This window comes from Sciurus vulgaris (genome assembly GCF_902686455.1).
Source record: "Sciurus vulgaris genome assembly, chromosome: 9".
Classification (NCBI taxonomy): Eukaryota; Metazoa; Chordata; class Mammalia; order Rodentia; family Sciuridae; genus Sciurus; species Sciurus vulgaris.
Window position 1 is genome coordinate 33779370 of NC_136469.1, and position 18004 is coordinate 33797373.

General features: G+C 34.5%; 1 protein-coding gene across 1 annotated transcript in view; it reads right to left on the reverse strand.

Annotated features, from left to right (window-relative positions):
- The window catches only part of LOC306669205 (cathepsin O-like), a gene marked incomplete at its 3' end in the record, with an annotated part of 108652 nt that overhangs the window by 12490 nt on the left and 78158 nt on the right, over positions 1–18004 (reverse strand). The window contains exons 8-10 of the mRNA XM_079153092.1: positions 10646–10952; positions 3813–4050; positions 1793–1918 (exon numbers count right to left, since the gene is read on the reverse strand). Of these exons, the coding sequence (XP_079009218.1) occupies positions 1793–1918; positions 3813–4050; positions 10646–10952 (671 nt within the window). The remainder of the gene's footprint in view (positions 1–1792; positions 1919–3812; positions 4051–10645; positions 10953–18004) is intronic.

The window sequence follows — 18004 nt, forward strand, 5'->3', positions numbered from 1 at the left end:
GTTTTCTTTGATTCATGTGTTTTAGAGAGTCATTTGTCATTCTTTTTGCAATTAAAGTCCCTGTCCTTATTCAAAATTCAAATTTATTTTCCCATAACAGTGAAGGTTGACACCAGTGCTAGTTTGATATAAATCCTCTGCCCCATAAAGAAATTTAAGATGAAACTTTCAGTGACTTTGTCGTTAGTTGTACTTTTAGGCTATAAGTACCAAGAATAAACTTGAGAATTGATGATTTTTTTTTTTTTTTTGGTAAATAACTGCTTATGCATTTACCTTTAATAAACGTTCTTAATATTCTATTTACAACACAGAATCCTGGATCTCCTGGGCCTGTTGTAACCTCTAAAAAAGAGTTAAGTGGCTAGTCTGGAAAAATATCTCAATGCTGATTACTTGTAGAACATAGAATTGAATATGTATATTTTATTTGCATTTTGAAAATATGTGGAAAATTTTAGGTCATAAAATTTGTAATTAATATTTGAACTGACCTCAGGGCTAATGTTTAAATGACTTGAAAATATTGATCAAATACACATATAAGTGACATATATATGTCCTATATATAATATTAGTCAAACATATATATTATTCATATATATATAATATTAGTCAAATATATATATATGTGTGTGTGTGTGTGTGTGTGTGTGTGTGTGTATGCACACACACCAGTATGGGTAGGAAGGGGCATTATGGTGTACAATGTCGTATTTTGACATAAATAAAAATATCTTCAATGGGATACACAAAGTAAAAGTACCTTAACAGAAATTCTTTAAAAGGAGGCTGAGGCAGGAGGATCACAAATTCAAAGCTAGCCTCAGTAACTTAGTGAATACCTAAGCATCTTAGACAGATCCTGTCTCAAAATAAAATTTAAAAGCAAAAAAGGAACTAGGGATTTTGCACAGTATTACATATCCTGGATTCAATTCTCAATACCAAAACTAAAATAAAATGAAAGTAGCCAATGGCCTCATTCATGTCAATTAGGGAATAATGTGATTTGGTGGGATTCAAGGAGACCAGGTTTATTTGTCATCTTTGCCATTAATTAATTGCATGATTCTGAATTCTTAAAGTATAAGCATTTCATAATCCTCATTTATGAATCTACAGAGTATAGTACCTCTAAATGTGTAATAGTGGAAGAGATTCTACAAGATAGAAAGTGAGAATTAACCATGATTGGAGCTATACCAGCTCTTGAAAACATCACCAATGCATTTCTTAAGAGTCTGAATACCTGCTTCCTAGGTCTAGATTCAAAAAATTTCTTTGTCCAACTATAATTTTCCCAAAGCTATATTTGGACAAAGTTTGGTCTATAATATATGTAGAGCAATTATTTTCTTATTAATTTTCTAGATATGGATTCTATGGTTTATCAAATGTTTATATACGGTTCCTTTCTAGAACATACTACTTGAAAATCTTACCAAATTATTTCTTAAATGCATATATAGTTATCTTAAATTAACTACATACATGCAACTTAGAAATCTCTGATTTCCTTACTTTGTTGCAAGAACAATTCTTGGAGCCACATTAACAGAGATAAGTAGGACAACTCGAAATCTTGAGATTATACCTCAAAATTTTGTCTTTTTAATCTCTAAGTCAATAGTTATATAGAACTCAGGGGACCTTGGGCTAAACAGACAAAAACCGAAATAATGTCCAAAGATTAGGAGATATTTGACAGAGTAAAATACTTTTTTTTTTTTTTTTAACCCATGTCCTTTATTTGTTTGGAATCCTGGCTAGGTTGAAGAAAATTCAATACCTGATTGACATCGAAGAGCAGGCTTAAGCCTCTTCCAGAGACACTCACTTTTCTCTTTCCTTGGATACTTTCAGCATGATTAAAAGTAAAGCAATTTCCATATTCAGTGAAGGTATGTTTAAAGTCCTGCAATATAAAAATGAACCAAATACAATACAATCAGTTGGGTATTTTCATTACTTCTAAGATTTAAATTGTTAGACTTTTTTTTTTTTCAAATCATGATGTCTAAACAAGAATACAAAAATATCAGATAGAACATTCTGGTATTTAGGTGTGTATTCAATGATAACTTTTATTTCTCTTTAATATACACTTGTCAATGCGCATGTTAATCCTTAGATGAAACATTTTCATATAACAATTAACTTGTTTTTATGACATTTAAGAAATTATTCTTTTTTTATGTTTTACTAAGGATTCTTGGCAACACACTTTTACCGGTGGAGTACAGCTTCTATCATCTTTGAGAAATCACTTCTTATCCACCCATATGTTTATGGTGGAGCTGTCAATCACATTATTCTACCCCTTTGACCTCCTCCAGTCACTAGAGGGGTATGCTTTTGATAAGCTGAGCTGATCTCAGTACCTGATCCTCTTGCTTTGGAGATTGGTTCAGGAATTCATATGTGTCCCTAGCAGAGCTAGTCAGTCTTCCATAGGAATACTGCATTGGATGCTGGAGTACTAACCTGTGATAATGAAAGTCTAGGGTTCCCTTCAGCCATTTTGGCTCTATGTAGGGAGAACTCATATAGAAAGAAACCAACTTGTGTTATTTCTTTATTTATTTTGTTGTACTGGGACTTGAATCTCAGGGCATTCTACCACTAAGCTACATTCCCAGCACTTTTTATTCATTTATTTTTTAAATTTTCAGACAGGTTCTCTTCAAGTTGCCCAGGCTATTCTCAAACTTGCAATTCTCCTGCCTCAGCTCCTGAATCTCTGGGATTTTAGGCATGTGCCAAGTCACTTACAGTTTATTAATGAATACTTTAATTTTGAAATTTTCTTTCACATAAAGCAGTGCCTATTAAAATGGAAAGACAAACTCTTAAAGATACATTTGCCATTCATAAATATCATAGTGCACAATAAATCCCAGAAATTGAAATACTATCATGCCTTTTCAAATACCTGTGTCAAAAATTTCCACTAATCTTAAAAATACCTTTTGAAATTTATTTGCTAAACTGAAGATTAAATAGAATGGAATAAAAGATGAGACGACTTTAAAATATAAAAAAATATTTCCACTAAAATATCTTTACCATAAATTTCACAATAAGTTTCCATTTTATTTAGTTAAATTTTCTGAAATATATTTTCCTCTACTAAAATAAGAGAGAAAGGCAGATGGTGTGAGTCCTGGTATTAATTAACCCATTGTTTTAGAACAAATAATTCAAGTTTAGTCTCTTCATCTTTACAATCTGTGTGCTTGTTTTCCTTGGTGCACCAGTTTTGAAACTATTTCTCCTCTAAGTGTTCCCAGTTAAGCCAGTTTTTCTTTGTACTTTTCACCTTACCAGAATTGGGTTTCTGTAATATGCAACTGAAAAGCTCATTTCTAGTCCAAAATTTCCTGGTGGTCAGTTGAAATATATTGGTAAATAAAGAACAAGATTAGAAAAACCTCCTAAATGAGAATGTAGGCCATCTTTTTTCAGTTTCTTCGTCTCTGTCAATCATCTCTCAGGCATTTCTATTTGTCTACTGTGTGCTACCAAAATGATAAGGAATTGTACCCCAGAAGCATGAATTTGAAGTTTACTTAGAATCCCTAACACAGACTTCAGAATTGACAATAGAGAAAAAATATGGGACCAAGTTGCCTACAAATCTCCTTACTAACGGACTCCAGATATTCTACTTTTTATCTTAAATGTAGATTAATTGCATAAATAACAGAATTATATGTATTATGAGAAAAGAAACTTCATCTCAATGTGAAACAGTACCAAAGAGTAGCTTATTATTTTCATCACATTTGAAGAAACTATCAAATCATTACCTTTGGACCACATGGTATTCCAAAAAATTCACATGCTAGCAAAGTGCTATTATCGAGATAAAAACCATTATTCTTGACAAAGTCTGTAATGCTGAAGTTTTGGTGACTCTCAACAAAATCAACAGCCTCTTTAAAGCCAGTGGAATTGGCACTGATTTTCTGAAGATGGAGAACTTTGGATACAGTGTGCCATAAGAAGACAATGATGCCAAATTTGGCTACGGCATCTGTTTGAAACCTATTAGTAGGAATAAAAAGCAACAGTTAGAATAATAAAGCCTTGGAATTATCTAGAAGACATCAAACATTTGAACTCTTACCAGTTTCTTCATATCTTCTATACTCTTTCACATTTGAAAGATATTCAGGCAAAATTGAATTCCTGAAAGGTCTTTTACATTGTACAGTTTATCTTGTATTTAAGCATATAGTTTTGTTTCCCTGAAATAACTCTCAGTCCTTGATCTGAATGAATCCTAATGGATCTTAGACCTAATTTTTCCTTCTGTCAAAGGCAGAGTTGAGAAAGTAGAAACTACATTTAGGAGCCAGATTTCCTGGGTTCAAATCCCAGCTCTGCTACATTCATAGTTTTGTTCTGCATCTGATTAAATGAGTTGTCACTACAGCTGTCACTATAATTCTGAGCTTTCCCTTCCTTGTATGCATGTGGCTACATTCTGAAGTACATTGTAGGGCAGGAACTCCAAAACATTAGGGTTTATCTGCCAACTCAACTTGCTAGGCTGGGCAGCAGTCAGATGGCGATTCTTCCAGTCCTGTCTGATCCCCTTCAACTACTTCAAATGCTGAGTTGGGTGAGACAGAGTGCCGCTTGGTGAAGGTGCCAACTTCTCGAGTCACTCATGCCATGAAGATTGGAGGTGGTGAACAAGAGGCACATAATTCCATTTGCTCTTTATTTTCCCCACTACACAGCCATTTTTCTTTCAGACTGAAGGACCAGCACCAGAAACAGGAGTAACAGCTTTACAAAAGCTACTTAGCCAGGTGAATAACTGAGTAGGGTTTAACCCCTCTAGTAAACTCCTTATTCTATATCACTCCTAGAAGTTCTGGGGTTTTTTTTTGTTTTTTGTTTTTTGTTTTTTGAGTTCTCGTTGTTAGAGACACTTAATAGTATTACTTAGGAAATTTCTTCATCTTCTTACCACTTAGTTTCCTCAGTTGTACAATTGATATATGTTACTATAACCTAACTCAATATGTTATAAATTAATTATTTTTTCTGAAAACATTTAGGCATGTGCCTGGAATATAATGTGTTAGGTACATATTCATTAAATAAATATCTCATTATTGTCAAAGTGTCCTCTTGGTGAGCAAAGCAGAAATGATCTACTTAACCTAACTACTACATTACCTTAAAATGCTCTTGTTTAGCTAAGCAAATTTTGCCTTATGTTACATGGAGTTTTTGCTTTCTTTTGCATGTAGTATTACATGTATTTTCAACTGATATATAAAAATTACACATTTTAATGGAGTAACACGATAGTTCAACACTTGTATATTTGTGTAACATTTATATCAGGTTAAACATATCTATATCCTCAAACATTTGTTATGTCTATATGGAAAAATCATTCAAAACCTTTCTTCTCTCATTTTCAAATGCATACTGCATTATTGTTCTCTGTAGTTATCTTATGGTGCAACAGAACACCATAACTTCTTCTTTCCAAGTATAACTTCGTACCCACTGGTCAACAATTCTCCATCCAGAATGGTAACCACTCTCAATCTCTATGAGATCAACTTTTTTAAAGATTCTCCATGTAAGTGAGATCATGTGACACTTGTCTTTCTGTGCCTGGCTTATTTCCCTTACCATAATGATTTCTGGTTCCATCCATACTGGTAAACATGCCAGACTTCCTTCCTTCTTTCTTTCTTTCTTTCTTTCTTTCTTTCTTTCTTTCTTTCTTTCTTTCTTTCTTTCTTTCTTTCTTTCTTTCTTTCTTTCTTTCTTTCTTTCTTTCTTCTTTCTTTCTTTCTTTCTTTTTTATTTTGTTGTGCAGGGGTAGGGGAGTACTGGGGATTGAACCCAGAGGCACTCGACTACAGAGCCACATCCCCAGGCCTATTTTGTATTTTACTTAGAGATAGGGTCTCACTGAGTTGTTTAATGCCTCATTTTGCTGAGGCTGGCTTTGAACTCAAGATCCTCCTGCCTCAGCCTCCTGATCTGCTGGGATTACAGGTGTGTGCCACTGCACCCGGCCTAGAACTTCATTCTTTTTATGGCTGAGCATTTCACTGTATCATATCTTTATCCATTCATCAGCTGATGGGCATTTAGCTTGTTCCCATCTCTTGGCCCCAGTGAGTAATGCTACAATGAACTTGGGAATTTTTATATCTCTTCAACATACTGATTTCATTTCCTTTGAAAAAACACCCAGTAGTTGGCTTGCTGGATCATATGGTAGATCTGTTTTTAATATATTGAAGAATTTCCACACTACTTTCCGTAATGGCTGTATTGATTCACATTCCTACCGAGAGTGTGCACGGATTCCTTTTTCACCACATCCTTACCAGCACTTGTTATCTTTTGTCTTTTTATTAACTATTCTTACTGAAATGAGTTTATATCTCATTATGGTTATATCCTACATTTTATTTTCATTTTCCTTTATATTAGCTTTTGTACATACAAAATTTTTTTTTTTTCTAATTCAAGTCATAACTAGTTCTTTCCTGGTCAAGGTAGGGCATATAAAAAGAAAGAAAATTTAAAAAATCCTAAACCAACATTATTTTTCAGATTTCAGAGATTAAAGCTGTTTTCATGATAAGCATCAACTTATATCTTATATAACCAGCTCTGATTCTCATAAGGCCAGTCCACATCTTAAAACCCTGCAAATTACCTCCTCTGTCTTTCTCATTTGGAGACTCTATTCAGCCCATATTGCAGTGGAATTTTCACTAACTATAGCATAGTTAGTAATCTTGCTTTTTTTTGGTCAAAAGTATTTCTGGGGATCTTTTCAGGAATCAAGTTTAGATTAGCAATAGATTTGGGGGGGAAAGTGCACAGTTAACTCTGTATTGAGGGATTAGGTCTCTAAGATACTTCAGGTTCATAACTCTGAATGACTGACAGAGTATCAGGGATCTGTTCCACAGCCCTGCAACTTTGGAATCTTGCATAGACTAAGAGGCAGTCCTCCCTCACACAATGTTCACTGGATGCTTGTCAAAACCATTATGCAGACAAATGAAGGAATTACCACGTTTGTGGGAGGTGGAAGTACAATAGGTAAAAATGTTGAAAGGGATGATTTTAAAATGTCCTTTTAAAACATTTCTATTGTACTAATAATGGTGGGTACAATAAGGGTAACTAATGACTAGACTAAATCTGTTCTTCTATATATATTAATGGTTCTAAATGCACTTCCCTAAATTATATGACCCACATGCAAAATTAGATGTCCAAATTGATGCCTGACTCAGACTTTCATTAAAACCTGCCAAGCCAGGTCCAAGTACATCATGTATTAACAAGAAATTTATATTTTACAGAACTTTTTGTGGAGTGGAAAATAGGGAAGAATGTCTGTTTGTTGGATTCCCTTTTGAATCAATTCCAACATCTTATCAATTCTTTCACTAACTGAAAAAAATCATTGAAGTGTATTTATTTTATCTTTGTATCAGAGTTATGATTTTACCTTTCATTAAAACTCCTTTACCATGCACACACACACACACATTTTTCATTCACACAGATTTGGACTAAGGTAAGCAAGCACACAGATTGTAAAGATGAAGAGACAAAACTTGAATTATTTGTTCTAAATCAACAGGTTAATTAATACCAGGACTCACACCATCTGCCTTTCTCTCTTATTTTAGTAGAGGAAAATATATTCCAGAAAATTTAGCTAAATAAAATGGAAATTTATTGTGAAATTTATGGTAAAGATATTTTAGTGGAAATTTTTGACACAGGTATTTGAAAAGGCATGACAGTATTTCAATTTCTGGGATTTATTGTGCACTATGATATTTATGAATGGCAAATGTATCTTTAAGAGTTTGTCTTTCCATTTTAATAGGCACTGCTTTATGTGAAAGAAAATTTCAAAATTAAAGTATTCATTAATAAACTGTAAGTGACTTGGCACAGTGGCACATGCCTATAATCCCAGAGATTCAGGAGCTGAGGCAGGAGAATTGCAAGTTTGAGAATAGCCTGGGCAACTTGAAGAGAACCTGTCTGAAAATTTAAAAAATAAATGAATAAAAAGTGCTGGAAATGTAGCTTAGTGGTAGAATGCCCTGAGATTCAAGTCCCAGTACAACAAAATAAATAAAGAAATAATGAGTGAAGCTAAATTAACAAATCTGATCTGCTTATTAAACAGTGATATATACATATATATATATATATATATATATATATAAGGAAGGTTAATTTAGATGAAGGTAACTGACAAATTTGCAGAAAAACTGAATAATGGAAATACAATGTTATTATCAATTGTTGCAACAGATTAAAAATGTCTTTTTAAAGATATATTCATGTTAGAAAGTATTAATGCATTGTTTCCCTTATTTTTATATTATAGTATTTATTTTCATTTTAAAATTTGCATTGCAGGAAAGGTATATAGACCATTGTTATCACTTATTTGCATGACTATTAAAATGATTTTTTTTTTATAGGCAAGGGTAGCATTAGAAAATGGTCTGTTCTTATGTTCACACATATTGAAGAGATTTTGGTGCCTATCCTCAGAAATAAACCCAATGGTTCTAGGAGGCTTTATCTGACTGTCTCCCTAATTTCCCTGTGAAGCTATCTGCCTCTATTGGGATCACAAGTAGTTGTTAGGATCCACTAATTTCAAGCTTTGCTGTTTTTTAACAATATCCTGGGGATACCACCCACCCTCTAATCCTCGTTTTTTTTCCCCTACCCCCCACTGCACCCACCCCTCTTTTCCCTCTATACAGTCTTTCCTTTCTTCACTCTTGCCCCCCTCCCTAACCCTAACTCTAACCCTAACACTAACCCCTCTCTCCCCCCATTATGTTTCGTCATCATCCACTTATTAGCGATATCATTTGTCCTTTGGTTTTTTGAGATTGGCTTATCTCACTTAGCATGATATTCTCCAATTTCATCCATTTGCCTGCAAATACCATAATTTTATCATTCCTAATGGCTGAATAATATTCCATTGTATATATATACCACAGTTTATTTATCCATTCATCAATTGAAGGACATCTAGGTTGGTTCCACAATCTGGCTATGGTGAATTAAGCAGCTATGAACATTGATGTGGCTGTATCTCTGTAGTATGCTGATTTTAAGTCCTTTGAGTATAGGCCAAGGAGTGGGATAGCTGGGTCAAATGGTGGGTCCGTTCCAAGTTTTCTAAGGAATCTCCACACTGCTTTCCAATTAAAATCCCAATGACGTACATTACAGAAATAGAGCAAGCAATTATGAAATTCATCTGGAAGAATAAGAAACCCAGAATAGCTAAAGCAATCGTTAGCAGGAAGAGTGAAGCAGGGGGTATCGCAATACCAGATCTTCAACTCTACTACAAAGCAATAGTAACAAAAACGGCATGGTATTGGTACCAAAATAGACAGGTAGATCAATGGTACAGAATAGAGGACATGGACACAAACCCAAATAAATACAATTTTCTCATACTAGACAAAGGTGTCAAAAATATGCAATGGAGAAAAGATAGCCTCTTCAACAAATGGTGCTGGGAAAACTGGAAAACCATATGCAACAGAATGAAACTAAACCCATATCTCTCACCATGCACGAAACTAAACTCAAAATGGATTAAGGACCTCGGAATCAGACCAGAGACCCTGCATCTTATAGAAGAAAAAGTAGGTCCAGATCTTCAACATGTCGACTTAGGACCAGACTTCCTCAACAGGACTCCCATAGCACAAGAAATAAAAGTAAGAATCAATAACTGTGATAGATTCAAACTAAAAAGCTTTCTCTCAGCAAAGGAAACTATCAGCAATGCGAAGAAAGAGCCTACAGAGTGGGAGAAAATCTTTGCACTCATACTTCAGTTGGAGCACTAATCTCCAGAATCTATAAAGAACTCAAAAAACTCTACACCAAGAATACAAATAATCCAATCGACAAATGGGCTAAGGAAATGAATAGACACTTCACAGAAGAAGAGCTACAAGCAATCAACAAACATATGGAAAAATGTTCAACATCTCTAGTAATAAGAGAAATGCAAATCAAAACCACCCTAAGATTCCATCTCACCCCAATTAGAATGGTGATTATCAAGAATACAAGCAACAACAGGTGTTGGCGAAGATGTGGGGAGAAAGGTACACTCATACATTGCTGGTGGGGCTGCAAATTAGTGCAGCCACTCTAATCCTCTTTTATATCCAGACTTCCATACCTCAGGTGGTGACTGCTCCTCTGTTCCTGTGCATTCAGAGCTTCACATGTACCTTTATTGTATCATGCAATCACATTTGCATTGTGATGATTTATATTTCTCTTTTTAACTGATTAAGAAAAATTTTAAGTGCAGGAATCAAGACTTTTACGTCTGTTAGACCAGAGTGTTTGCCACATACTAGCATATAATTGAGGAAGGAAGGAAAGCAACCAGTAAAATAAGTGAAAGAAGACAAAAAGTTTCTTTACTTCCCTAATTTTGTGCTTTATGCATAGTTTAAGAATTTCCTTGGTTTTGCATATGGGAAATAGTGCATAAGAAAACTGATGGTAGAGTTATACTAGCAAAATTATAAAGAGCAATTATTAAAAAAATAATTTTTACCTGTTCAAATTACAAAATGTCACAGCTGGAAACTCAATTTTTTCCACATACTGAACCTCGATAGACGTTGTGGTTGGCCATGTGAAGTAGTTGACCAAGCGACTGTAGATCTGCCACACCACGAGTGAGACGCAGCCCAGCACCACCGACAACCACATCACCTTGCGAATTTTGCTCCGGTTCCGAACGATGTTATGCACCCCATGAAACGAAGTGGAGATGGCAAAGTCATGGTCGAACTTCTTTCGGTCAGTGGAAGATGGCAGTGGTTTCTTTGAAAGGTAAAGCATTATCTTTCCCAAGAATCCTTAAGGTTTTGCCCAAAATATAATTAAACAAAAAAGTCATGAGTTAGGAAGCCTTAATGTTACCTGTAAAAATCACAAGTGACAAGTGGTCAATCAGGCTACTCTTTTTATTCTTTTTCATTTCTTTTTCCCTGTTCATTGGGTGATTTATTCAGGAGTCAAGGAGTCTAAGTGTTGGGTCTATTGAAAATATGCTAATGGTATTCAGAGAGTGCTCTTTGTTACAGCAAAGATATTATTGGCATCATATCAATATACTGTTACCAGCAGCTTCAAATTTAATTCACCTTGAATGGTTGCTTACAATAAGCGATAATCTTTTTAAAAAATGAGCATGAATTTTTAAAATAGCACTTCTCCCTGGTGAATCTCAAGGTCCTTTAGATGTCGTGGACAAAATTAGGCTTATTCTGAGAGTCATAAATGAGGGTAAAAACATCAGTTCTTCAATTAATCTTTGTCCAACAGTATTATAATTTATGGTAATTGCAACTTCTCTACTTGGTAAGGTTTGGTACACAACTATTTTATTTCTCTCTTGGTTATTTAGTGAGAGTGTTTAAATTAAAATTACATCATTAGTTAAGTAATCAATTTTCTACCTTTTTAGAATGTGAATTCATCCTTTCAATGTTATCAACAATTAATCAAAGTGTTAATTGATATCAGTTGGAAGGGGTTTGCATTAAAATATTTTTGGCTCTATGTAACATTCACAGAATTTTCTTTTGGTTTAATGTGTTATTTTGTTTTTCAGTAGAAGATGCAAAGACACTGTTGCCTGAGGGAAGAGTAATTCAATTTAGAGGATGACATGACTTTTGCATTGGGAAGATCTGGCTTCTGATCCAGGCCTAACCTCTCTCAACCTGCAGACCTCAGTCGAGTTTCTTAACCTCATATCTCTTCTGTCAAATGGCAGTAATTGCATCTGCCTCATGACTTTGTTGTATTAAATAGTGTAATACTTGGAGAGGCTAGCACCTTACCTAGACTATGATCAGTATTCAGCAGTATTAGATAATTTTAGTCTACCTGTTTAGTACTGATGCTTTAAATGTTAAAATATTCAGGGTTTTGGAAACCATCTAAAATTCTCATGTGAAAATTGATTTTTAATTGCCCCATGGTGCTCAAAATATTTTTAACTTTTGTATAATTTGCTTCAAAAATTATTATTTTAGTCAATTAGTCAGCATTAAATTACTCCTAAAAGATTGCAAACTCTACTTACATTCAATCAATTAACTAAACTTTTTATGCAGTTATGGGATATGTAAATATACATTAAAAAGCAATTATCAACATTTTATAGTAGTGCCATTTCATCAGGAAGTGAACTGTCTAGTGTTTGGACACTTGTAAATTATATTATGATTATTTTAAAGATTTTATACATTAAGCAGGAACAATTGTATTCATATCATTAGCTTGAAGTTGTACTTAAATCTTACAATAACACCTATGTAATTTATTTTTGGTATCAAATTAGGCAGCCTATATAAACTATATGACAGAGTCCCAGGGAAAAATGACTGCATAAAAAGTTATTGTCATTACTAATTAGAAAGATAAACCTAATTATGATTTTTGTGTTATTTAGTCATTAATTTCAGACACATATGAAGAACTTATTCCGATAAAAAGCCAACTCCATCTCTAGGCAACTTTTACCCTTCTTATTACAGGGATTAAAGTTATCAGAAGGGGAAAGTAGTCTAATAACTAGTAACCAGTCAAGCAAAGTATGGCTGCTGGTAAACATTACCATGGAAAGGCAATGTTTTATGTTTAGTAAAGTTTTATTTTTAGTAATGTTTAATTTTTATTTTTAGTTTTACGTTTGCTTTTAGAAATCAGCCCATACAATAAAGACTTACTCCTAGACTATTGGATTAGCCTTACTAAAGTGATCTCAGCTATTAACTATGGATTTAGTAGAGGTTTTTTTACAAAACTATTATTTTAGATGAACAATGAAGAAGGAAGGTGAGGTAGTCCTGTCAGGAGGATCAGAATTGGTTGAATAAATTACCCACCAGTCCATAAAGCAGAAACTTCTTCCTTTCCTGACTGAAGTATGTATTGTGTAATTATGGCAAGTAGAGTTGGCATAGAACATTGGTCACCATAGAAGCATTGAAGAACATTACACAAGTTATACTGGATTTAAAAGTAAAACTTGCAGCACATGATAGCTGGAGACCAAAAGAAACATACCAAACCAAGTTCTAACATATGATAATATTTTAAAACAAATTTTGAATTTCTCAGTACAAATTACTCTTTTCCTAAATGACTAAAACTGTATTGTTTTCAAAAACTCATATTACATATATTATGTTCAAATAATATTGAAAATCATATTTTCCACATGAATAAAAAATATCCTTTTCCCTTTGCTTATTTCTATTCCTGTATTTCATTAGGAATGAAAATCACAACTCTTCAGAGGATCTTCCTCTTCACGTACCTTTCTCAGCGTATGCTTTTGATTTCTCGATCTTCTCCATTTGTGATTTCAGTAAGCAGGAGTCCTCAGGGTGCATCAAATTTTCATTATGACAATTTTCATTTTGTGGCCTTTATATAAAGTACAGCAGTTGAGGTTGTAAAATGTGGGGGCAATTTAAATATTTGTGTTGTTATGTTTTGCCTCATAAAGCAAATAATCTACAAACCAAAAATGTTGACTGAATCAGCTCTGGGCACTTATGGACTGATGAGAAGCTATCAGAGTGACAATTTTTTAAAGTAACATTATGAAAGCATTTTCTCATACATAAAGGAATATTCCCCTTCAAATGTTTAGATTAACAGTGACTCTAATATAGGCAGGTAGACACTCAGGTGACTGGAACTCTCCTCAGTTTTTATCTTTACCTTTATCTTTATACAAATTTGAATAAAATTGTGGTTGGGATGATTTTTGTGTGTGTACTAGGAAAAGTATCTTTTCCTTGATATTTCTTTCTCAGTAACACACAAAGCTGTTTAAAACCTAAATAATTGCCAATAACTGGGAAAAAGACAAGAAACCATTACCTCTGAAAGAAATAATTACCGAAGGCATACAAATTTAACTAAACATAAATGTCAATTCTTTTATTTCCTATTAATCATTTTGAGATTCTTTTTAAAATATTAATCTCTTTGAGAATTTAGAATTTTATATTAAGTAATAAACTGGAGAATGTGCATTATTGTGTATAAATGGTGCCATCTGTTGACACAAATCGGGAACTGCATGCATCTCTACTTAAAGTTTGTTAGAAGAGTTGCGTTGCCATGGTAATATAAGAATCTCACTACTATTGATATGGTTACATATATTTTCCACATATTTGGAAATTTCACAATTCCAAGTGCTACACATTGAAAATTATTCTTACATGCAGGCGAACTAAGCTGAAGTGGAGGGACTTCCCCAGCCCTCTAAGAATTTAGGAATGGGGTCAATCTCGCAAATATGGATTTTTCCTTGAAACATTTCTCCTTTGGGTTTAAGTTATAAATCCTGGCATAGCCTTAGAATTCAGGTACTCCTTAGAACAAGTAACTCACCTATTCACCCTTCCTTCCTTGCTTGTCTGTCTTCCTTTATTTTTCCTACCATCTTTCCATAGCATATGTGGAGCCCTTATGAAGTTATAGGTTGGTGTGCTCAGTAGGCCTTGCTGTCAGTTATCCACCATTTGAACTTCTGGGGAAGAATCATTAGTTGCTTTAAGTTTGGGAACCACTGGTAGGAAGAAGGACAAGTTCACAAAGGGCTAGTCAGGCTAAAGATACAGATATGAAGAGAAAGGAGGCAGGCTCCCGAGGAGGAAATTGACTCAAGAGTCTTCCAAAACTGGACTCATTTAACCGCAGCTCAGGCAGAAGTGCAGATTTGCTAAACCTTCATTTGCTCTTTTCACTTCTTTCTTCTTGACCACAATTGTTGGTCCTTTCCCAAAGTTCCTTTGTGCAATAGGGAGAAAAAAGTGAGAAAGGAAAGAAGGCGGACCACCGGAATCTCCCCACTTCCTGCCTACCCTTCAGTAAAAGAAAAAAAAAAAAAAGATAACAGAAAAGATAAAAGCTACTTCTTAATTTTGTTTGTTCAAACTTGTTCTTCTGGTGTATGATATTTGAAAACGATAAAAGCATTTGCTCCTAATCAGTGATCTGATAACTCTCCCTGTCTCTTCTACTCTACTGTGAACATTCCAGAACTGTTTTCTTTTCCTCTTCTGTCTGAGGCTTTAAAATCATCTCACCCCAGGAGAAGAAAATGTCAGAATAGAGAAGATCACTTCTCTGGTTGCTTCTTGGTGTGAAACCAAGAAAGCAGACAGGCAGCTTTGCAGCGAGGTGAGAAGAATGGACTTTACTGGGAGTTAATTCTGGACATTCAAAGCAGACTGGGGACTCTGGAAGCTGGATATAGCAAAATAAAGAAAAAATCCCCAGTGTGCCACCAGTGGCGGCAGTCTGTCAGGTGATTCCCCATCACCCACCGCACAAGCAAAAAGAAGATAAATCAATTAAAGGAACCTGCATTTTTAGGAATCCTGAGGCATGTCTGGGTATGGAGAGGTCAGAAATCAAAGACACTGCTTGACTAATCTGAAAGGTGTGCTGCACAATATTCTGGTGCAGGAAAGAAGCCACATCTCTCCACGCCGCCAGGGAGAAAAGAGGAAAGAAATGTTTTGAGCAGGGGCCAGCAGCTCAGGGACCTGATTCCTGGCATCTGAGCTTGGCCCAAAATACAGGCCTGGCAAGCCCACACCACACAGTACAGAGTGAACCTAAGTAACCAGGAGAAAATAAAAAATAGAGAGGGTTTTACACAGGGGAATACATGTTGGGCGATAACACTGGCCACATGAAGAATTGGATAGGAGAGACTCAGCGGGGCAGCGGGGGAGGAATGGATGGAGATTGAATCTGAGACCAGAAAACAGGGTCCACCAGTGATTGAAGGGAACAAGGATAGGCTCTTCCACCACATGAGTGAAACCCAGGGGAACTTGGGAAGGCAGTCTCCCAGTGTGGACCAGTAATTGCTGGGCCGGGAGGCTCACTGATTTAAAACATTAAGACCAATCGCCTATAAACAAAGAACCTGGAGCCCACCTAAGCCTAAACCCTGCCTCCAGGAGCCCCACCTATGGGATTTCCTCTTACATTCCAGCAACACCACCCAAGGGTGAAGCAGACTGAATTCACACTCCAGGGAAGTGACTGCTGAGAAAGGAAATCAGAATATTTTGAACTCCAAAAGAAACAATTCTTTAACTTTTCATCCAGAATTCTTTGTTTGTTTTCTTTTTCTTCTTTTCTCTTTTCATTTGTGACCTGAATGGTTCATGGACACTTATAAATATTCTTATCTGTTTCCTTTTTCTCATTTCTAACATTGTTTGAAACAGTTATTTTTAATGGATCAGCACTTTGAGGACCAGGAAATTTGCTTAGTACATACTGTTTTGTTCTTGTATTTTTGTATTTTTTAGAATTTTTATTTTATACATGTTTTCTGTCACTGTTTCCCTTGATTCTATTTCTCCCTTTTTCTCTGCTAACAACTAATCTCTATTGATCTCTCTTTCACTCTTCATTTAGTGTTTTACTTCTATTTTCTCTCCTCTATGCTCATAATCATCACATCCTTCATCACTTCTGTTCTATTCATGTTCACCTCTAGAAATTGTAAACCCTTTTGTGAACTTACTGTTTTTACCATGGGCAATAACTGATCATATGATTTTTTATTGTGACAACATTGCAGATGTCATAGCAGGAACTATTTGGTTTAATGTCGTATATTGTTTGCAATGGTAGTTGTTATTATCTGTCTCTCCCTAAACTGTGAAGTACTCAAAATCTTTAGGAACACTCTAAGTCCTTAAGGTAGAAACTCTAGTGACTCAAAATGATACTGTTAGATGGGTAGACAGAAAAACAACATGAAAAAGCAAAGGAACAAATTGTCACAAACAAACCAAGATACTCCAATAATAGAATCCATCCACACCACAGTGGAAAAAATGTCAGAGAAGGAGCTTAAAATGTACATAGTTAAACTGATCTGTGAGGTAAAGGATAATGTAAGGAATGAAATCAGTAATACAGGAAGTGAAACATCACTTCAAAAAAGAGATGGATATTCTGTAAAAAATCAAGCAGAAATCTTCAAAATGAAGGAATCAATAAACCAAATTAAAAATTCAATGCAATTGATCACTTGGAAGACAGTTTCAGGCAATGAAGACAAAATGTATAATTTTGAAAACAAAGTTCACAATGGAGAAAAGATGTTAAGAGACCATGAACAGAACTTCCAAGAATTATGGGATAATATGGAAAAACAAAACTTAAGATTGATCAGGATAGATGAAGTCTCACAGGTACAAACTAACAGAATGAACAATATTTTTCAATGAAATAAAATAGGATATTTCCCCAAACTTAAGAATGAAATGGAAAATCAAATACAGGAGGCTTACAAAACCCCAAATATACAACATTTCAACAGACCCATACATTATTATGAATATGCCTAACATACAGAATAAGAATAGAATTTTTAAAGGCTGCCATAGAAAATGATAGGTCACATTTAGAGGGAAACCAATCTACATCGCAGCTGATTTCTCAAAGCTAGGAGGTCTTGGAATAATATATACCAAGCTCTGAAAGAAAATGGAAGCCAACAAAGAAAACTATACCCTGAAAAATTAAGTTTTAGAACTGACAATGAAATAAAAACCTTCCATGATAAATAAGAGCGAATTATTAAAAGAATTCACAATTGGAAAGCTTGGACTACAAACATACTCAATATAATATGTCATGAAGAAGAAATGAAAAATAAAATTGAAAACAAGCAAAAGAAGGAACTGAAGTAGAAGAACAGTCAATCAAAGGAGAAAATAATTCAAATTAAAAACCAGAAATAAATTAAAATTACAGGGAATAAAAGTCATTTCTCAAAAATAACATTGAATGCAAATGGCCTAAACTCATCAATCAATAGGCATAGACTGGCAGATTGGATTAA